Genomic DNA, 23,583 nt, shown 5'->3' with positions numbered 1-23,583 from the left:
AAAGATGGTCCTTAGTCGCTCGAGATGATTAATATATCATAGATAATGATGAAGCTAGTTACATTTAATGCTTGAACAACGTATATGCAAGGATCCGCATGAGAAGGATTCGCCGTCTTTGTAGTACCTACCTCATCCTACTATTCGGCATTGTCTTTAACGTAAAAATCTCAGTAACATCTAAAGTCAATGACTCCAGAAGAACCTGTTTATCATAGTCCTTTCGTCTTCCAGTTCTGATGATTCTCACACGTCCAGGCTCTCGAACCAGTGTCGCATCGTCTCCTTCTATCTCGTTCCCGCCTGGTTCTTGTGGAAACCCCCGGAATACTTTTCGTCATGCGGTTCCACTTTCACTTCAACCTCATGAACAGATTTCCCAACGATGTCTAAGTCAAACCAATCACGTTCGATGTCCTTCTCGCTAAAAACTTCCGGCTGTTCTCCAAAAATCTCACGTCTCTTGTAACTTTGATTTTTCTTGAATCTGGCAGCCATATTTAATACGCCTTTGATTGATCGACATGCCTCACAAAAACCACTTCTTTTGATCCATTGTCCAGCTTACTCTTAGTCGATGTCTTGTTTAAAATAAACCCTTTACACCCAAAATCTGGGAAATAACCGACAGCAGGATTGCCATTCCAAATCAGGTATGGAATTTTTTTTTTTATTATTATCTCGTTCCAAATACTCCAAAGCAAGTCCTATTCTTGTCGCTTTGTGTTGAAGTCTTAATTTCAACTTTTTGGCTGCTACGTAGTTCCAAATTCCAGCAGCCCTTAAACGGCGACGTCCCGTGTTAATTTTTTTATCAGTTGCTGTCAATTAAGAGATATTACTTGCACAAAAATAGGCTGGTATTATTAGACGACCCGGGAAAATTCGACAGTGTTCTCACATGAGCAGCTGGGTGAAAAGATTGTTTCTGACTGTATTGTCTAAAGCCTCGTCGTCTTCTGAGCCTGTCATTCCACCGTCTGCTCTAGCCTCAATTTTTGAATTATTAAAAACAACTGTACTCTTTGGTACCCCTAAAGTTGCTGAAACTTGTCTGTGTTACATACCATTTTCAGTAAGGGTTACTATTCGACATTTGGTGGTAAGAGGCAGCTAACATTTTTAAATAATGTGTTTATAAAAATTTTAGTTTTCTTATTGTCAGTCATAATGACAATAAAACATAGACTACATTAGATTCCTTGAAATGTCAGAAAAAGTCAGCCCAAAATTTTTTAGAAAGAACTGTAGGTAAGTATATCAAAACCGATTTAATTTGACGCACACACAATGCTGTACTCGAAAAAATAAGACAGCTATGGATCTGGGGTTTTTTCGAACACGCTGTAGAAAGTGAAACTATACTTCATTTTATCAAAAAACGCATGCATTTTTTGCCATACCATTTGTACCTAAACATATAATAATTGTTATTAAAATTTTAAACAAGAAAGTTAAGTAATTTTTATTATTCAGTAGAGGGCTGCTAAAAATAAATGAGACTACATAATTATATTTTTTTTAAGTAATAGTAATACAGTTAAACTGTTGTTATTTATTAAAACAATTTTTTAGGGAGGGACTTATGGGTCCTAGTAGTTTCAGCTTCTCCGTATGAACATATGATTGGAAAACCTGATGTTAAATATGTTGCGAATATGCATGGAAATGAGGCTGTCAGTCGAGAACTAATGCTGCACTTGATCCACGTAAGAAGTTATTTTAATCTCAATGATAAATTACTTTGGTGAACACACGGTACATGCCTACGTTAATTTTTATTAACGATTGTTATAATAACATCTATGTTTACTATCCATTTCGGGTAGTTTCTCTTTCTCTTTTAAGACACAAATGCCAGTTCCGATTGTAAAATCAAACCACATTTATTACGTATTTATTTTTAGCATCTAGTAACGAATTATCATGTGGATCCTTATATTCGTTGGTTGATGGACAACACTAGAATTCATATAATGCCATCAATGAATCCTGATGGTTTTGAAGTGGCTAAGGAGGGCACCTGCGATGGAGGTCAAGGTCGTTACAATGCTCGTGGCTTTGACTTAAATCGAAACTTTCCCGATTATTTTAAACAGAATAACAAGAGAACCCAGCCAGAAACTGACGCAGTGAAAGAATGGGTATCCAAGATTCAGTTTGTATTATCGGGAAGTTTACATGGTGGTGCTTTGGTTGCTAGTTACCCCTTTGACAATACCCCAAATTCACGTAAGTTGAACGCTACTATTATTAAAAAAACATATTACTTTATTATTACATCAGTTGTTTATGCTGCAAGGACTATGTAGGTCTTCCGCATTGTGTTCTTGTAAGTTGTTTTATTTTTGTTTTGAGATTTTTAATATGTAATAATTAACAAATTGGGAAGTGTTTCAGAGTTACTCCTCCGCACCATCGTTAACTCCTGATGATGACGTTTTTAAACACCTAGCTCTAACGTACTCAACTAATCATGCCAAGATGAGCCGTGGAGTGGCCTGCAGATCATCCCAAAAAGGCTTCAGAAGGGTAACGTTTTTAATGTTGATATAAAAAATACTAATAACTTCATTACCAGGGAATCACAAACGGAGCTGAATGGTATCCACTGACAGGTGGCATGCAAGATTTCAATTATGTGTGGTATGGTTGTATGGAAGTAACTTTAGAAGTGTCTTGTTGTAAATTTCCTCCAGCTCATGAATTGCCTAAATATTGGGAAGATAACCGTATGGTATACATGCACTAAAGGTTAAATACCGCTATCAAATGTCGGGTGCTTGTTTATCTAAAATTTTCCCATAAATTTTTTGCCACAAATTTTAAAGTACAAATCAAACATTCTGGATTATAATTATATGGGGGCCGACCGTGGCCAGCCGGCACTTAGGCCTCGCTTTGTGCCTTTCCCAGGTCCATATCAGGGTGTCTTCCAGCTCCTCTACTCATCAATCTACCCAACTTCTTGAAAGTATTTGAGTAAGGCAGAGGGTGGGAAATCCCTGATTTTTGCTATACTAGGTCGGATGTCCCCTGGTATGGATTTCCTGTAGGAGGCTAGCGCTCGACACTTAAACATTACATCCTGTATGTAAAATGACAGATCACTCAGTTCTAATATTTTTTATTATTGACAAAACTTGATAGAGTTATTAGTGACTATTCCATTCGCCTGCCATTTGTAAAAAATGGACCAATAAAAATGCGTGTTTACACATTTGTTACTATGGTTTCAACGATTTCTACCGAATATTCCACTAGTGGAAATATCATCGGATATACCACTAGTGGTCCAGCGAATATTTTTAACGAATAAATATTTTTAAAATCAACAACAAAACATATATTTATTAAACATTATTTTTTTTAATTTTCCGAACTTGCATTTGTTGACATGGAAATCGAGTCATGCCTAAAATTATTTTGAATGTGTTTTGAGTCACTTTGAATAAAAAAAGAGTTGGTTCATGGCTCTTGGAATAGTCTACCGAATACCAGTCGTAGTCCAAGTTATGTAGACTATTTTTCAAACTGGTTTCACACATTCAATTGTGCTTGTGAATCTCACTCGTGCTAACGCACTTGTGGATTCATTTGCAAGCACAATTAACATTCGTGACAGTTTGAAAAATAATCGACATAACTTGGCCTACTCGTGGTATTACATATGATTATCCAATTCTTAACGTTGCTACTATTAAAGCAACAATGTAATTTCCATAGTAACAAAATATCTCACTGAGTAAACGGAAGTTGAGTGAATATTGAAGTGATTATTTCGCAAGTAACTCCAAAAATCGAATTTTCCTTGAATCTCATTCAAAACCTTAACCACACAGTAAACAAAGGCAGACATATTGGATTTTTTTACGAAAAGACTGAAAATAATGTTTAACCGATTTGGAAATGCAAGTTCTAGAGACATACAAAGTGCAGTTGATAATGTGACTGCTTCTAATACAAAGAAAACAAAAAATTCAGTATGAAAACAATTCAATTCCTTTTGTGTGGACCGTAATTACTGCCTATCTGAGACTACTTCCATCGAAGAAATTTCAAGAATTTTAGAAGACTGAGGGTACAATATGAAAAAAAAAAAACGAACGACGAGGAGTACAAAGAAGTCGTGATAAAGTCAATGTGGAACATCACTGCGAAATTGGTACAAGAAAAATTTCATAACGAATATAATATCAACTTCGACCCATTTACGGGCATCCGGTTTAAAAAAGCAAAGAGGAAAGAATTACAAGCTATCCCGTCTAAACGTAAACAGAGTGCCAGTGCTTTGAATCATGAAAAATTAATAGGAACGGTAAAAACTTAGGATGAAGAAACATCGACGGGACTTCAGAAAAAATTCTTCCAAATATCTGTTTACGAACTGGCATGGAGAGGAGGCGAAGGTACTCAGTGCTTACTTTATTATTTTAAAGAAGAGACAGATGGTGAAAGAAATTTTACGGGAAGATTAGAATACAATATTGTCTTTATTAAAACGACACAGGGTGGTAATCAAAAACTTGCTGACAGTAAATCGCTAACAATGAACAAAACTGACTCAGATATTTGCCCAGTTCGTTTATATAAAGCACTAATTTCAAAACGTGGGCCAGTTTAATTGGACTGTTGAATGTGAGACAGCCTTCAAAAGACTGAAGAATACACGATACTCTAGTCATACTCTGTCCTATCCTCAATCATTAGGAATGTTCATCTTGGACACATACGCGAGCAACATCGGCATAGGTGCCGTTAGAGGTGCAGGGCAAGGAAGAAAAGTCATCGAGTACTTCAGCAGTGTACTTTCCATAAATGTCCCTACGCCCGCAAATTTCTGATTAGAACCGATTCAAAGCATGTGCAAAATTTTATAGCAATTGGTTTTCTTTCAAAGCGTTATCGACTCAGTGTGGCTGTCTACGGATAACAGATTACTTAAACGAGCTTGGGAAAGTCCGTATGGAAAACATACCACCATGCAGTTGGTGATTCCGGTCATCAGAATCAAAGAAGTACATCAAGAAATACACAACGGGTGCTCTTGTGCTCATTTTGGAATCAACAGGAAGCTTTCTAAAGTTAGGGAGAGATTTTACTGGGACCGTTGTCGAGAAGACGTCGAGAACTGGTGCAAGAAATGTACGACCTGTGCGGCGTTCAAAGGACCGAGGACTACAGGGAGACGCCCGATGCCACAATACAACATCGGTTCACATTTCTAAAAAATCCAGTGGACGTAGCAGTCCTTTCCCGGTGACCGAGGACAGAATTATTTCCGTGTTTATGTACATAATGGTAGTCAGAGATTACTTCAGCAAATGGCCTGAAGCTTATGCCATGACAAACTCAGAGGCCACTTCAGTTGCAAAGATGCTAATTGACAATTGGATCAGTAAGTTTGGAGTACTACCTTGTGAATTACTGTGCGGCTCTCCAAGAACCAAAGGAGGCCACAGTTTACGTCGATAACTTGAAGGAGAAGCAGTTGTGCGTTCACGAAATGGTGCGCCACAAAATTCGCTTGGCGAGTGAGAATGAAAACACGCTATGACCTTAAGTGTCACTCGATAGAATTCCAGGCAGAAGATTTGGTATGGCTTTATAACCCACGAAGAAAGAAAGGTCGTTGCCCAAATTTGTCACAAAACTGAGAGGGTCCATTTGCTCGTAACGAGTATCAATGTCGTCGTTTACCACCACCATCGGGGGCAGACCAGTCTAATCTAATCTAGGAGTCTATGCTTCATGTATGTCTTACTAAAAAATAAAATTAATTCAGTGCAAAAGTAAAAATTATAATTTGTATAGGAAATATATTTTTTTTTAATTTCGAATTTATTTATTTTATATTTTATAGAGACATATAAGATGTTCTAAACATTCTATATATTTTAGGATACATTATCAAGTTTGTACCAAGTTACTTTATTTAAAATATTACCTTCTGATAAATACTCGGCACTCAACATTGATAAGCGATACTTTTTTATTGTTCTACATGTTGCATAATTTTAGGCATTGATTAAATTTCTTGCCGAAGCTCATAGGGGTATTCATGGGTTTGTCATGGATGAAAATGGCAACCCCGTCGAAAAAGCTTCTTTAAAAATAAAAACTAGAGATGTGGGATTTCAGTCAACGAAGCACGGTGAATTTTGGAGAATACTAATGCCTGGAATGTATAAGCTTGAAATATATGCCGACGGTTACGTACCGAAAGATATAGATGTTATGGTTGTGGAACAGCACCCAACACTTGTAAATGTAACTTTGCATGCAGCAAAGGTAGGCTATATGTTATTATTACTTTTGCTTTTAAAGTGGTGGCGGAACACTTTTTGTACATACTTCATTTCAGCCTGGGCAAAGTTTTAAAAAACCGGTTACATCCCCACCAATTACAATGTTATCACCGGAAGTCTCCTCTCCAGATATAGATTTTACTTTTCCTCAAGACTAACGCTCTGTTCTTATTTTTATCTTTTTAGTTGTAAGTGCTAGGACTTTTAGTTTCTTTTTGATTGAACTTTAATATTTCAGAGAAAGGATGGCAATTTTTATCGACCTCAGCAACATCCCTTGTATCATCGACCACTTAAACCTCCCCCACAGTCTGGTATTATTTCGTCGATAACTAGTGGATTTAACAACTTGGTTAATATGTTTGGTTAAAGAATGCTCAACATGTACACTCATGCTCACATATTTAAATCGCGTACAGATGACAATCTGAATTTGTGTCCATGCTATTGATTTTGACACAACGTAAAAATGAGGTTGTACGGAATTTATGTGAGAGTGACTGTGTACATTTACATTTTTCATTTTATGTATAAACAGAGCTTAAAAACACAAAGTATGTACAAACATTTTTAAATTAGTAATACAGATATTGTTAAGACTGTTAAATAAAATAAAATTTTATTAAACTTCAAGCTCCTAACATTTCCTAACGAAATTAAGAAACGTGTAACATTAAAAAATACTAAACAATAAATTAAAGTGAAGAAACCATCATGAAAATGTCACTACGCCAGACGCCTATGATTTGAAGTCAGTGTCTGTACATAATGATTACAATATAATAATCTATTAGTCACCTAGCCATTGATCCATAATTTAGTGCAATATTCTGTGTATAATTGGCAGCTCGTGTAACTTGAAGATGTCCTTTGAAAAATACTCTTTTTACTTCCCGAGCGTAAGCAAAGAAAGTATTGTAATCGAGTCCGTCGGCTGACTCTCTGCTTTTACATTTTCTCGATCTTTCATGACCCCTAGAAGACGAAGAAATAGGTCTCCCGTTTCCGTCTGTCTGTCTGTCTGGCCATCTGTCTGCCGTCCCGGATTTTTATTAGTCAGATAATCTCCGAAAGTAATGGACCGGTTGTTGTGAAATTTTATATTTATATCAGGAATATCAGTAGATGGTAAAACGCTAGCCGAAATTTATCTAATCATCCCCACCACTGATGCGATGACGTCACTTCAAAATTGTACATACCAAATGGGTTTTAAATTGTATAAAATAACATAGTCCTAAACATGTAGTTTATGACTCCGAATAGAGTTTTTACCCGAAACGTCCAGATTTTTGGAAAAAAAATCAAAATTATAAAACAACATTTTCCAATTTAATTTTGAATCTGCTAAACCGAATGCTTTAAAATCTTGCAGATGTTTTAAGGTTATAAAGTGCATAATAAATTTTTAGTCAAACTATATTTGCTTATCTTCTCCAAAAAATTGATGACGTCAGTTCAAAAGTTTGCCAAATAAATCCTATCTAAAATGTACAAAATATGACGAGTCTGTACTCGTAATTTATCATTCCGTTCATATTTTTTGAATTTGCGCATACAGGGTGACTCTTAAAAAATAATTGTATTTCAGGAGCGATGGAAGTTCTGTTGAAACAACTTTCGATCAAGTTTTTTTTTCACTTAAATTACTGCTTTTTTCATATCCTGGGGAACCTGTGACCATTGTGACAGACAGAATCGTATCTCCTTTCTGCTTTTAGAACACTACGAAGGTAGAATGAGAGGAGAGGAGATAGTTTGAAAAAGTGTCTTGTGCCGCGCGATAAAATTTACTTGAGTTTTTATATTGCCATAAATACGAGGGCTTTTCAACACCGGAGTACCATATCTATGGTGACCATAATTTTTGAAGAAAGAAAAAGTACACAACATCGATCTGTATTTTAGATCATGTATTCAATATTGTTTTATACATATTTCTATTTATATCAATTGGACATAGCATCATACCTATATTCTAGATTATTTTAATTGGAAGTCGAAGTGGCGGGTTTCGGCTTGCACCAGTCATATTTCTGTGAGCTTAAGATTTCCTTTCATCAAAATTCATATACACGTGCATTACAGCTTCTAATGTAGGGAGGGTTACTTTGTTTTTTCTTCTGAACTCCAGTATTATTTACTAATATTAGAAAACAAATCAGCTAAGCAAATCAGTTTCAATTTTTTTGACGGACTTTGGTAAGGTATAGATCTTACGTAGGTACTTGAAAAATTTCAGCCATCTGTCTTCAGTTGACGTTTTTTGAGAATTCCATTAAGTGATTTTTTCATTTGTAGCAAAGCTTTTCAAGGCGCTTATTTCATCAAAACATGCATCTTCATTTAATACACTGCCGATTTCTACCTTACACGCTTCACACGGAAGGAGTATTTCATTCCATGTAGCTTCTTTTCTTAAACTGACCGATTTGAACGGCTTCAATACAAATAGATGTGTCCAATTTTCCAAATAATTTACGCATCTTGAATAGAATGCCCTTACTATGTCAGAAAATTCTCCACGGTAATTCGCGCTGTTGTCCAGATTTTCCAGGTGAGCTAAACATTCTCAATTGGCAGGAATAACTAATTCGGTATATTTTGTAATTTTTCTTTTAGACTGAAGTATGCCAAAGCGGCTTCAGTGGCACACACGTTATTGCCTTCAACGTTCAAAATAGCTTGTTGAAATAATGAAGAAATATTGTGAACAAACCACATACAAATTTCTCCAAGAGGATTTTCAAAAAACTGCTTTAAAATTGTAGGGCAATTTTCCAAAGAAAGCAAATGACTGGTTTGTACATTACTAAAATTCTCTCATCTGCTGGCCTTAAACTCAAGAATCTTGTCTTTGAAAAAGATGATATTTTTTTGTACTCAACATCAACTTGTTTACAGAAGGATTCAACTGTCTTACCCTAACTGTGTAAATGTATGTGTGTTTGAATATTTTAACAACAATATAGATTTTAACGTCAATTGGTAAGGAGTCAGTGGCATTTGTGCGATTTTTGTGCGATTTTACCTATCTACCAGAAATTCGTCCTAAACAAAAAAAATTATAAAATTTTAGGTAGTATACTCTTTTTCACATAACATGGGTGACATTTGGTTCTTTTCATTACACGTATTGTGTACAGTAGAACCTCGATAATCCTAATTCATTGGGAAAAAGATGTGTTCGGATTAACGATTTGTTCGGATCAGCAATTTTACCAAAAATCTGAAAGGGAATTGAATAACAACTTCATACACAACTGAAAACAAACTTCAAGAATTAAACCTAAATTTTATTAAACAAAAATTAAAGAATTCTTAAGCAACAATGGATAATAGATACATTCTAAAAAAATATTACTCCGTGCCCATAAACACGCTATCTTTTTGGAATAAACACCCCGGGATCTATACCCTGAAATTTTTCAGAATTTTTAGATGAATTTTTCAAAAACGAAATTTTCTATTATGTATTCGTATTACCTCCATTATGCAAATTTCGACCCATTCTCGACGATTTTAGAAATTTAGCTAGACATATTTTCTTGTAGATTTTGGACCTCAGAAGTCACTTCTGGCTTCATTTCTTCGATAACTTAAACCATTTTTCCAGAATCGTCCAGTTGAAATATCGCAATTTTTTAAAATTTCGAAAAACTCGAATTTCACAGTGAATTTTCCGAAAATATTGCTCCGGTATATTTTTGGAATCAGCACGTCGGGATATACATCCCTGAATTTTTTCAGAATTTTTAGGAAATTTTTTCAAATATGAAATTTTTCTCATGCAAATTTCGACCCATTTTCGACGATTTTCGAAGTTTGACCAAATACTTTCTCTTGTAGCTTTCAGGTCTCCGATAACTTCATCCGTTTTTCCAGAATTAGTTAATTAATTCAGTGCTTTAAAATATCGCAATTTTTAAAAATTTCAAAATATTCCATACAACATATGCAGAAAGATCTTGCGTCATTTTTGGAAGTAGATGCATGTTTTCAAGTTCAGTTCGGATTAAGGAGGCATCGACTTCAAATAGCCTCTGTTCGGATTACTGGATGCTGAGACAATCGTGAGTTCGGATTATAGAGGTTGTACTGAATTTACAAAATGAAATATGATTTCAAAATTTTGAAATTGTCAAAATAAAGTACCTCGGTCGTGTGTCAGGGGGGGGGCAATTGCACCCATTGCCCCCCCCCCCCTGGATCCGCGCCTGGAATCTACCGATGTTCCGCTGAAAAGATGAGGCGCTTTCCGTAAAAACACAACATCAACAACAACTTGTAGGCGCCCTTTTTTCTCTTTTCGGAGGAGAAAGTGAATTCGCAACAACCTCCTCTGCAGAATCCGTTAGCAACATGATATTAAATAATTGAACTGCAAAATGTATTTCCGTAAAATGCACCTGCGTGAAGTATGTCTCGATTGAGACAATATCTGACCAATGAAAACGCATAATTCGACTGTCCACGTGATGACACGCCAATTTGTTTGTTATGACGGGGTGACTCGTTTCAGTGAATATAGTATAGATAATAGCAAGATACAAGAACAAAATAAATTGACTGATTCATTAATTTTTTTCAGTCATCGTGTGTAATCAAATCTAAAAAATTGGTCTAAAGAGTTTAGACAGTACTTCCCTCGCTGTCGGAAACTTGACGACTGCATGCCTATTGTGTTTTTTTTCTCATTACATTTTTGTAGTGGGAATTTAAAAAAAAATTGTGATGACGTCATCAACATTTTTGCAAGGACACGTATATCAGTTGGGATAGATGTAGTGTAATACTAAGAATAAAATTATTGTATTCCCAAATTTTCGGGAAAATGAATTGGGTCGTTTTGAATATTGATTTCTTATAACCAATAAAGTAACGAAACAATTTACTCACGTATACGGCGCCGGTGTGTAATATCTAGAGAGCGGATTTCTGTCGGGCTAGGCAAGGCCAAACTCGGTACGGCTCGCACGGGATGCGAATTCATTGCGGTTGCGGACTGCACTTCGTTTATTTGAGATTCGAATAACGCTGTTTCGTTGCACTCTGCTGTTAATTCCCGTTCTCATTTACTTAGCCGTTTGATTAATAAATCGTTAATTATATTTATGGAATTAGTACTGATTAAATTCAGTGATTATCTATCACCCGCTACTGAGTCCCGGCGATCCAGCGCGTCCCCACCTATAATCGTGACGTAGCCCGACAAAAATCCGCTGTCTAGTAATATGAAAGGCAACTGAAAATCGTTTGTGTATAAACATTCTTAATTTAAGATGACAAGCGTAAAAGCATACGTGAGAATCAAATAGAGAAACTGTAAACAAAACGACCATCGGTTTTATTGCTTCGACTTCCGCTTATTATATAAAACATTGGGTTTTATTTTAATTCTTGACGGTGAAATTCACAATTGGTTGATTATAAACATGTCTATTTCACATTCGCGGAACCAAGTGAACGCATAAAACAAATACAGGTCTGTAATGTTAAAGTCGATGTAAATAAGCGTGCTACCCTTATGTTTCAACCGAGTTTTTCCTTTAACAAATTTTGTGTCTACCAAATTGGGTTGGTTGGGGTGTAATACTAATAATAAGTGTTGCCTTTAATTTAATCAATAAAATAAATTGACTTCATTAATTTTTTTGAACCACCTCTTAAGAAACTCTAAAAAATATGAATGGAATGATAAATCACAAGTACAAACTCATCATATTTTTTGCATTTTAGATAGGATTTATTCAGCAAAATTTAAGGGTGACGTCATCAATTTTTTTAGGAGGGATGAACAAATACATTTTGAACAAAAGTTTACCATGCTTATAATAACTTTAAAATATTCCCAAGATTTCAAAGCATTCGGTTTTGTAATTCCTGATTAAATCGATAAAATAAATTCACGCCTTCATTAATTTTTTTGAGTCACCCTGCATATGCAAATCCAAAAATACGAATGGAATGATAAATCACAAGTACAGACTCATCATATTTTGTACATTTTAGATACGATTTATTCGGCAAACTTTTGAGCGGACGTCATCAGTTTTTTGTAGAAGATAACCAAATATATTTTGACTAAAGATTTATTATGCTCTTTATAACCTTAAAACATCTGCAAGATTTCAAAGCATTCGGTTTTGTAGTTCCTGATTAAATCAATAAAACAAATTTACGCATTCATTAATTTTTTTGAGTCACCCTGTATATGCAAATCGAAAAAATTTGAATGGAATGATAAATCACAAGAAGAAACTCACCATATTTTATACATTTTAGATAGGATTTATTCAGCAAAATTTTGTGGTGACGTCATAAATTTTTTAGGGGGGACGACCAAATACATTTTGATCAAAAATTTACCATGCTTATGATAATTTTAAAACATCTTCAAGATTTCGAAGCATTCGGTTTTGTAGTTCCTGAGTAAATCAGTAATAGTTATTTACGCATTCATTTATTTTCTTGAATCACCCTGTATATGCAAATCCAAAAAATATGAATGGAATGATCGTATTTTCTACATTTTATATAGGATTTATTCAGCAAACTTTTGAACAGACGTCATCAATTTTTTGGAGGGGATAAGTAAATATAGTTTGATTAAAAATTTATCATGCTTATCACAACTGTAAACCATCTGCAAGATTTCAAAGCATTCGGTTTTGCAGATTCCGAAATTAATTGCAAAATGTTTTTTCATATTTTTTTTTTCTAAAAATTTGGACGTTTCAGGTAAAAACACAATTCGGAGTCATAAACTACACGTGTAGGACTACGTTATTTTATACAATCTAAAACCCATTTACTATGTACAATTTTGAAGTGACGCCATCACATTATTGATGGGGATGATTCGAGAAATTTTGGTTAGCGTTTTACTATCTACATAATATAAATACAAAATTTGACAACAATCAGCCCAGTACTTTCGGAGATTATCTGTGTAATAAAAATTCGGGACGGCAGACAGACGGACAGACGGACGGAAACGGGAGACCTGTTTCTTCGTCCTCTAATAAGGGTCATGAAAAGTCGAGAAAATATAAAACTAGCGAGTCGGCCGACGGACTCGATTGCAATACTTCCTATGCTTACACTGGGGAAGTAAAAATTAATGAATGCGTGAACTTATTTTAATCTTACATGTGCAAAGTATGCTGAGTCTATACTTGTGATTTATCATTGCATTATTTTTACTTCCCGAATGTAAGCAAAGGAAGTAATGTAATCGAGTCCGTCGACCGACTCTCTACTTTTACATTTTCTCGACCTTTCATGACCCTTAGAGGACGAAGAAACAGGTCTCCCGTTTCCGTCAGTCTGTCCGTCTGTCTGCCGTCCCGGATTTTTATTAGACAGATAATCTCCGAAAGTACTGGACTGATTATTGTTGTGAAATTTTGTATATTTATATTAGGAATATCATGTATGTAGATATTAAAACGCTAACCAAAATTGGCCTAATCATCCCCACCAATAATGTGATGACGTCAATTCAAAATTGTACATAGTAAATGGGTTTTAAATTGTATAAAATAACATAGTCCTACACATGTAATTTATGCCTCTGAATTGAGTTTTCACCTGAAACGTCCAGATTTTGTAAAAAAAAAACAAAATTATGAAACAATATTTTGCAATTTAATTTGGAATCTCCAAAATCGAATGCTTTGAAATCTTGCAGATGGTTTACAGTTATGATAAGCATGATACATTTCTATTCAAAATATATCTACTCGTCCCCTCCAAAAAATGGATGACGTCACCTCAAAAGTTTGTCGAATAAATCCCATCTAAAATGTACAAAATATGATGAGTCTATACTTGTGATTTAGCATTCTATTAGAGATGTACCGACTGCAGTCAGCCGACTAGTCGGCTTTGTCAAAACCGGTTAAAATTAGTTTAATCGACCGAAAATTGGTGTCAAAGTGTAGATAATCTTCCGCTAGTTACGATTCTGAAATCGCCGTCACGATATATGGTCCAATAAACACGCAAAGCGAATTCAAAATTTCCAAAAATTTTCCAAAAAAGTGGTTAAAATTGGTTAAGTATTGTATAAACTGCCCTAAATTGTGTTATTCTTTATTTTTGTACTGAGTTACTACAAAAAATTAAATGTTAAAATTATCCAAAAAAATTTTACACATTTTTTGGAAAAAAAAGAAACTTCAGTTATTCCTTTTATTAAAATAAAACAAGTTTTTAAGGTAGTCAGAGAAATAGAAAAAAAAACCCACTGTCTGTTGCATTTATAAACAGTCGGCCGACTGTAGTCGGTACATCTCTACATTCTATTCATCTTTTTTGGATTTGCATATACAGGTGTCTCGAAAAAATTAATGAATCGTTGAATTTATGTAATGGATCCAATCAGGAACTACAAAACAGAATGCTTTAAAATCTTGGAGATGTTTTACAGTTATCATAAGTATGGTAAATTTTTAGTCAAAATATATTTCCTCATCCCCCCTAAAAAATTGATGACGTCACCTCAAAATTTTGCTGAATATGTCCTATCTAAAATGTACAAAATAGGATGAGTCTGTACTTGTGATTTATCATTCCATTCATATTTTTACTTCCCGAGCGTAAGCAAAGTATTGTAATCGAGTCCGTCGGCCGACTCTCTACTTTTACGTTTTCTCGATCTTTCATGACCCCTAGAAGACGAAGAAATAGGTCTCCCATTTCCGTCTGTCTGTCCGTCTGTCCGTCTGTCCGTCTGTCCGTCTGTCCGTCCGTCTGTCCGTCCGTCTGTCCGTCTGCCGTCCCGGATTTTTATTAGACAGATAATCTCCGAAAGTACTCGACCGATTGTTGTGAACTTTTGTACTTATATTAAGAATATCATGTAGATGGTAAAACGCTAACCAAAATTTGTCTAATCATCCCCACCACTAATGCGATGACGTCACTTCAAAATTGTACATAGTAAATGGGTTTTCAATTGTATAAAATAACATAGTCCTACACATGTAGTTTACAACTCTGAATCGACTTTTCACCCGAAACGTCCAGATTTTTGGAAAAAAAATCAAAATTATAAAACAACATTTTGAAATTTAATTTTTAATCTGCTAACCAGAATGCTTTGAAATGTTGCAGATGTTTTAAGGCTATAAAGAGCATCATAAATCTTTAGTCAAAAAATATTTGCTTATCCCCTCCAAAAACTTGATGACGTCAGCTCAAAAGTTTGTGGAATAAATCCTATCTAAAATGTACAAAATATGGTGAGTCTCTTCTTGTGATTTATCATTCCATTCAAATTTTTTCGATTTGCATATACAGGGTGACTCAAAAAAATTAATGAATGCGTAAATTTATTTTATTGATTTAATCAGGAATTACAAAACCGAATGCTTTGAAATCTTGGGAATATTTTAAAGTTATTATAAGCATGGTAAACTTTTGTTCAAAATGTATTTGTTCATCCCTCCTAAAAAAATTGATGACGTCACCCTTAAATTTTGCTGAATAAATCCTATCTAAAATGCAAAAAATATGATGAGTTTGTAGCACGCTTATTTACATCGACTTTAACATTACAGACCTGCATTTGTTTTATGCGTTCACTTGGTTCCGCGAATGTGAAATAGACATGTTTATAATCCACCAATTGTGAATTTCACCGTCAAGAATTAAAATAAAACCCAATGTTTTATATAATAAGCGGAAGTCGAAGCAATAAAACCGATGGTCGTTTTGTTTACAGTTTCTCTGTTTGACTCTCACGTATGCTGTTACGCCTGTCATCTTAAATTAAGAATGTTTATACATACACGATTTTCAGTTGCCTCTGATACGTATACGTGAGTAAATTGTTTCGTTATTTTATTGATTATTACAAATCAATATTCAAAACGACCCAATTCATTTTCCCGAAAATTTGAGAATATAATAATTTTATTCTTAGTATTACACTACATCTATCCTAATTGATATACGTGTCATTGCAAAAATGTTGATGACGTCATCGCAATTTTTTTTTTAAATTCCCACTACAAAAATGTAATGAGAAAAAAAACACAATAGGCATGCAGTCGTCAAGTTTCCGACAGCGAGGGAAGTACTGTCTAAACTCTTTAGACCAATTTTTTAAATTTGCTTAACAGGTCGCTCAAAAAAATTAATAAATTAGTCAATTTATTTTATTGATTAAATCAGGAATAGTTCACTCCATTTTCCCGAAAATGTGGGGTATAACACTGTTATTATTAGTATTACATTGTATAGTGAACCAAGAGTTATAAGGTTATATGGCCATCATAAAATCATCCCATTGTGTGGAAGTTAAGTTGTTTACAATAGAAAAGGTTTTAGGATCGTAAATAACGTGTCCACTGCAGCTCGACCGGCTCTTGTGGTTTCGATCAGGGGCGGCTTTCACTAAATATGAAAATCCACCACTCCACTATTTCTTTACTACCTGCAGCCGCTGAGGGTTCCGAAATAACCACTCGCTTTCAAAGCCGGCCCTGTTAAATATGAGCAAGAAATGTTTAGAAGATGATTTATTGCCAACCGGTAAGCTTAGTGCGAACCACACAAAGGGGGTATTTATTTGCGGTCAACTACTTTTATGATGGCCATATAACCTTATAGGTCTTGGTTCACTATACCAACCCAATTTGATAGACACAAAGTCTTGTAAAGTAAAAACTCGTTTGAAACATTGCCGTAGCACGCTTATTTACATTTACTTTAACATTACAGACGTGCATTTGTTTTCTTGCGCTGACTAGGTTCTGTGAATTTGGTGTAGACAAGTTATAATCAACCAATTGTGAATTACACCGTCAAAAATTAAAATAAAATCCAATGTTTTATATGATAAGCGGAAGTCGAAGTAATAAAAAAGTCTCGGTGACCATCGGTATTGTTTGCAGTTTTTCTGTTTGACTCTCACGTGTACAATCTCAACAAGTGTTACCACATGTTGCCTTAAATATAGAATGCTTATACATAAATTATTTTGAGTCGCCTCTGCTAATACACGCGGCATACGTGACTAAACTGTTTCATTATTTTACTGATTATAAATCAATATTCAAGACGACCCAATTCATTTTCCCGACAATTTGGGAATACAGTACTTTTATTTTTAGTATTACACTACATTTATACAAACTGATATACGTGTCCTTGCAAAAATGTTAAGTACGCCATCGTATTTTTTTTTAAATGGCCCCGCTACAAAAATGTAATGAGAAAAAAAATCATAATAGGTATCCAGTCGTCATGTTTCCGACAGCGAGGGAAGTACTGTCTAAACTCTTTAGACCATTTTTTTTTAATTTGCTTATAGGGGTGTCTCAAAAAAATTAATGAATGCCTAAATTTATTTTATTGATTTATTCAGAAAATGCAAAACCGAATGCTTTGAAATCTTGAAGATGTTTTAAAGTTGTTATGTAGTCTGTCCAACGGTAACCAAAATGTCTCCCCACCAACAACGTGATGACATCCCCTCAAAATTTTCTTCAATAAATAGAACTTGAATTGTATAAAATATTATATTCCCACACTTGTGTTTTATGAATACCCCTCCTTTTGTGTTTCATTAAGACCCACCACTGACCCGGAAATGACCGGCATTCAGGCAAGACTTCTACCATTACGGTTACTAAGACCAAGTATTGATATGCATTGATTAGATTAACAAAATAACTTTCGAGATTCTAGAATTACACCATACAAATTAGTCTGCTATTATTCTCTAATCTCACCCCATCCCCAAAAGTCTAGCGTAACTACCGATCATTTATCCGCGCATCACTTGGAAAGTGACCTACATTACTCTGACCTGCTGGTGCTAATCTAATCTGACTGTTCGAGAAACTTACGAACAATGTGACATGTTCCTAACAAAACAGTTTTTTGAATTTTGACAATTATTGAATCATTCAAATGCAAAGACTTTAAATTCTCAACTAAGCTATTTGGGACTACACCTACATTAGAGATAACTAAGGGTAGAATTGAAAACTTTTTAAGATTCAACATGGATTTCATTTCTATCGATAATTGTAGATATTTTGAAATCTTGGTGTGGTATGTTTGAATAATGTTGTTTGTGTTAGGAATAGCAATGTCAATCAGAATGGCTTCGTTCGTGTGTTTTTTGATAAGTATGATGTCTGGTCTGTTAGCTCTAATGTTTAAGTCTGTAAGTATTGTGCGATCCCAGTATAATTTGTATTTGTTATTTTCAAGGAACGGAGATGGAATGTAAGTGTAATAGGGTGTCGTATCTTCTATTAAGTTCATAAGTGTTGCTAATTATTATTATTAAAAATTTTATAGCAGATTTATAAACACAGATTTCCTCGATCGTGGACATCAAAAATGCAATTTCAGTGAAATTTTCCTTTATTTCTGTTTTGCGCGAAATAAAATCACCTTTTACTCGTAGTTACACGGTTTATTTAATAACGCACAAATAATATAAAAATTACCGGTCTCTCGGGTCGGCACGTCTTTACCCTCTCGATACTTCTCGACGACTCCCCGAGAGCATGAAATAATAAAAATTAGGTAAACTACCCTAAAACGGGTGGGAGTAGGGTGGACAAATTGGCTACGCCCAAACCCCTGTTCAGGTAGACTGAACATAGTCCCCCCGTTGAAGTACTAACTTCAAGGATGACCTACTTATTGTGATAAATAGTACATAATAATAAAGAAACAAAAAATGCCTAAATAAATGAGTACATGTCAACTAAGATTATATAACAGGAATTAAATTTAAATTAACAAGAGTGCAATAATAAAATGAAATATATATACACATGTATAGCCCAATTGCGCATTACATTGGTAACGGGCTCAATTTCCGCACTGATCTTTGCACTATCCCGTTTCTGGTTCGCACTGACACAGTCCTTATTTCACCATCGCGACCTGGATGTACGATTTCAACTCGACCGAGACACCAACACAACGGGGGCACGTTATCCTCGTGCACGATGACGATGTCGCCCACAGTGGCCGATCGGACGGAAGTTGCCCACTTCGATCGTTGTTGAAGCTCGACCAAATACTCCCTGGACCACCTTTTCCAGAAATGTTGTCGTAACTGCTGGATCTTTTCCCATTGACCCAGTCGGTGAATGTTGATGTCGCTTACATCAGGTTCGGCAGGTGACGTAAGTGCAGTACCGATCAGAAAGTGGCCAGGGGTAAGTGCGGATAGATCGTCGGGATTTGAGGATAATGGAGTTATAGGTCGTGAGTTAAGACACGCCTCGATCAATGTCAAATAGGTATACATTTCCTCACATGTGAACAATGACTGCCCTATAACTCGTTTTAGATGGTATTTCATGGACTTAATGCCTGCTTCCCAAATTCCACCAACGTGTGGTGAGCGAGGTGGGATAAAACGCATCAGATTTAATAACACCGAAATGTATGACTCGTAATTCGCGATTGGCTCCCTTAACATTTAATGCGTTATCGTAGTAAATATTTGAAGGTTTCTCTCTTCGAGACATAAATTTTTTGAAGGCTCCAATAAAGGCTGACGAATTACAGTCGGTGACTAATTTTAGGTGAATTGCCTTGGTGGCAAAACAAACAAACAAACAAATATAAGACTTTTTTCCACGACCCCTCCCTTCTCGGATTAGAATTGGGCCGGCGTAATCGACCCCACAATTAAGAAATGGTCGTACTAGATTTACTCTACCTTCGAGTAAATTTCCCATTATTTCTTCGTAGGGAATCGGTTTCGAACGTCTGGAAAGTACACATTCGTGGAGAATTTTTCTAATTATGTCACGTCTGCCGATAGGCCAATATATTTCTCTAATAACTGCTAAAGTCGCTTGCGGACCAGCATGTAACTGACGCAAGTGTGTCTGCTGTACAATTAATTTTATAATATGGTACAAAAATCGTAAAGAAAAGGCTACTACCTTAATTAATTTTGAAAATGATGAGTACCTTAATAATAAATCTGATGGTGATTGACCTTTATTGTGTACTACTGCCTTTGAATAGACGGCCTGACGTCGTTCTTCAATTTCGAAAATAATATTTGTTAGTACCTTAAGATCATCAGAATGTGTGACATTTTCACGTAATAAAATTGGATATAAAAACGAGTGGATTTTTGGACCAACTAATAACTCGTCATTTAAGCTTTTATGATTAGATGATCTAAATGATGCGTTAAACACAATACGTAATTGTGTTGTGGTACTTTCTTTAAGAACACCGTGGTGTGGTAAATAATTACGTGGATTATCAATTTCGTTTTCAGGAACTTGTACCGCATGACCTTGTTGTAAATACTTTGTAATTACTGCCGAAAAGGATAACTTAAAATTCTCATCCTTTCGGAATTTACATTCTAAAGATTTAAAACGTTTTATGGCACCATCCCGAGATGTACCTAAGTTTGGGTTTTCCGCCTTGAACGGAAATGGTACCGAATACCTTCCCATTTCTAAGCGTTTATGACCCTCCATAAATTTCTTTTCGCACAGGATTTCGTCGGCCGATTGAGGTTTTGCGGAAGTTTTAAATTTATTTAATTGCCAAAACTTTCCAACCATCTGTTCTAGGACGGGTTGGACATAATAAGAAGAACCCTGTTTTACAACCCCCGGATTATCTCCATGAGCATTAACCACTACCCAACCGAATTTAGTTTCCTGTAGAATAAAATCCTTATTCAAACATCTCCGATTAGGCTGTAAAATTTCGAAGAAGGCTTGAGCACCTAACAATAAATCTATCGTCCCTTTGACATGAAATGCAGGATCTGGTGATTTGTTGTGGTGCGGAAATTCTAAATTAGCGATTGAAAATGACCTGGATGGTAAAAATTCCGAGATTTGTGGCAAAATAACACATGAAAGGTTTAAATCATAATGTCGGTAATTAGAATTAATTTTAATACTTGCTAATTGTGAGGCACTAGTATTACAACGGTTGACACCAGCGATTGACAAAACGTTCGGTTGTGATTTAAGATTTAATAATTTTCGCTCTGAAATAAAATTTAATTCGGAGCCACTATCTAACAGTGGCCGCACTTGATGTTTATTTCCAAATTTACCATAAATTTGTACTTGGGCTGTTGGAAGTACTTTACTAAAATAAACTTGTTGAGAATTTCCCTTAAGAACAACGGATTGATCTGATTCGACTTGATTATTGTCAGTACTAGTACTTGGTATTTCGTTCGGCTCGGGATTGTCTACATGCAACAACGTATTGTGATGTCCTTTACAAATTTTACAGACATACGATGATTTACATTCCGTAACTTTATGACTGTTCTGAAAACAATTAGAACATAGTTTTTTGGAGCTCACGATCTTTAACCTATCTGTAACCATTAGGTTAATGAATTTTGCGCAACAAAATAAATTATGAGGATCGGAACAATATGGACACGTTACCGATCTGTTAGAATTGGTATTTAAATTTGTTGTTGTTGATTTTGCTGTTACTCTAAATGTTAATTCTGGCAGTTTTACATTAACAGCGCTATTTTGAACGATAGGAATATCATATTTTTTTGCAGATTTGGCTGAATATTTGGCTTTCAATGCTTCTAATTCGCACACAACGATATAAAATTCCTTGTCAAAAGTGATACGCTGATCTGCCGTAGATGTTTGTTTTAAAATAATTTCCAGTTCCTCAATTTGACTTTGAATGTCGAAAAATTCGTCATAAATTGACCTGGTTATAGTCAAACATACTTGTACTATTGACAAACAAGCTGTACTTTCTTTAGATGACTTTAAATCGTTTATTACGTTTTGAGCCATAGATAATTTGCGTTTTAGCGTTCTCCGCTTAATATTTAAACCAGAAAGTTGTTCAGTAGTCATTGTTCACTAATGATCCAACGATAATCTACTTGACCCTGATACAAAATACAGGACTAATGAAAAAAAGGAATGAACTGCACTTACTGGTTGTCGTCAGATGTCACGATGCTCAGGATTGCCCTGGACGTGAAGCTGCCGAAGAAGTCGTCTACGGTCTGGCGATGTTGTTGTCGTCAGATGTCACGATGCTCAAGATTGCCTTGGACGTGAAGCTGCCGAAGAAGTCGTCTACGGTCTGGCGATGCTGTTGTCGTCAGATGTCACGATGCTCAAGATTGCCTTGGACGTGAAGCTGCTGGCGAAGTCGTCTTGGACTTGAAGCTGCTGAAGAAGTCCTCTACAGTCTGGCGATGTGTCGTCGTCAGATGTCACGATGCTCAAGATTGCCTTGGACGTGAAGCTGCTGAAGAAGTCGTCTACGCTCCGCTTAATATTTAAACTGGTTGTCGTCAGATGTCACGATGCTCAGGATTGCCCTGGACGTGAAGCTGCTGAAGAAGTTCTCTACAGTCTGGCGATGTTGTCGTCTTCGGATGTCACGATGCTCAAGATTGCCTTGGACGTGAAGCTGTTACCGAAGTCGTGTACGATTTGTGGATGTCGTCGTTGGATGTCACGATGCTCAAGATTGCCTTGGACGTGAAGCTGTTGCAGAAGTTCTGGGGATGCTGTCGTCGTTGGATGCCACGATGCTCAAGAGTGTCTTGGACGTGAAGCTTTTATCGACGATACAGGCGAGAACAGTACCACTAATTCCGCGAGAAATCCTGCTCGAAGGACCAAAATGTTTTGCGCGAAATAAAAATCACCTTTTAGTTACACGGTTTATTTAATCGCACAAAAATTGTAAAATGCCGGTCTCTCGGGTCGGCACGTTTTAACCCTCTCGATACTTCTCGACGACTCCCCGAGAGCATGAAATAATAAAAATTAGGTAAACTACCCTAAAACGGGTGGGAGTAGGGTGGACAAATTGGCTACGCCCAAACCCCTGTTCAGGTAGACTGAACAATTTCCTTCATTTAAGTTTGAAATCGATCATTCTGTTTCTTTTCTAAAAGCTGCAATAATAGGCTATTTATGGTATAAGTGAATAAAAGTGAATTTTATGCAACGAAAAAACAGTTTAGTACACGACGCGAAGCTGAGCGTGATAATGTTTTTGAGTTCACGTGTCTCATACAAGATTTTTTCCAATTTCGCAAATTTTTTTCAAAAAATGTATTATTTGGGTAATCCATATACATACATAAATATGTATTAATTGTACTATTACTAATATGATGAACATTTGAAGAAGGTAAATTGCCTAAGCTGCCTGTAGTTTCGTCACGGTCAAATTCAAACGATGCTCCTGAACTTTCACTAGGATTGTTTCACAGGAGGTGGACTATCAAGCATGGCAAATT

General features: G+C 35.6%; 1 protein-coding gene across 4 annotated transcripts in view; it reads left to right on the top strand.

Annotated features, from left to right (window-relative positions):
* Nucleotides 1–6,941, top strand: part of LOC135123747 (carboxypeptidase M) — a 30,868-nt gene extending 23,927 nt beyond the window's left edge. For 2 of the 4 annotated variants that reach the window (XM_064048620.1, XM_064048621.1), the window contains exons 3-9: nt 1,576–1,709; nt 1,908–2,232; nt 2,303–2,332; nt 2,393–2,532; nt 2,582–2,737; nt 6,022–6,291; nt 6,547–6,941. In XM_064048620.1, the coding sequence (XP_063904690.1) occupies nt 1,576–1,709; nt 1,908–2,232; nt 2,303–2,332; nt 2,393–2,532; nt 2,582–2,737; nt 6,022–6,291; nt 6,547–6,678 (1,187 nt within the window). In that variant the 3' untranslated portion in view covers nt 6,679–6,941. Of the gene's footprint in view, nt 1–1,575; nt 1,710–1,907; nt 2,233–2,302; nt 2,333–2,392; nt 2,533–2,581; nt 2,738–6,021; nt 6,292–6,364; nt 6,489–6,546 lie in introns of those variants that run through there. The other 2 variants (XM_064048623.1, XM_064048622.1) reach the window with 2 other exon arrangements.
* Nucleotides 6,942–23,583: the final 16,642 nt, after the last annotated feature.

This window comes from Zophobas morio, unplaced genomic scaffold (genome assembly GCF_036711695.1).
Source record: "Zophobas morio isolate AGI-343-1 ecotype UQ-CSIRO unplaced genomic scaffold, CSIRO_AGI_Zmor_V1 ptg000006l, whole genome shotgun sequence".
NCBI classification, from domain to species: domain Eukaryota; kingdom Metazoa; phylum Arthropoda; class Insecta; order Coleoptera; family Tenebrionidae; genus Zophobas; species Zophobas morio.
This window is presented reverse-complemented; position numbering and strand designations above follow the sequence as displayed.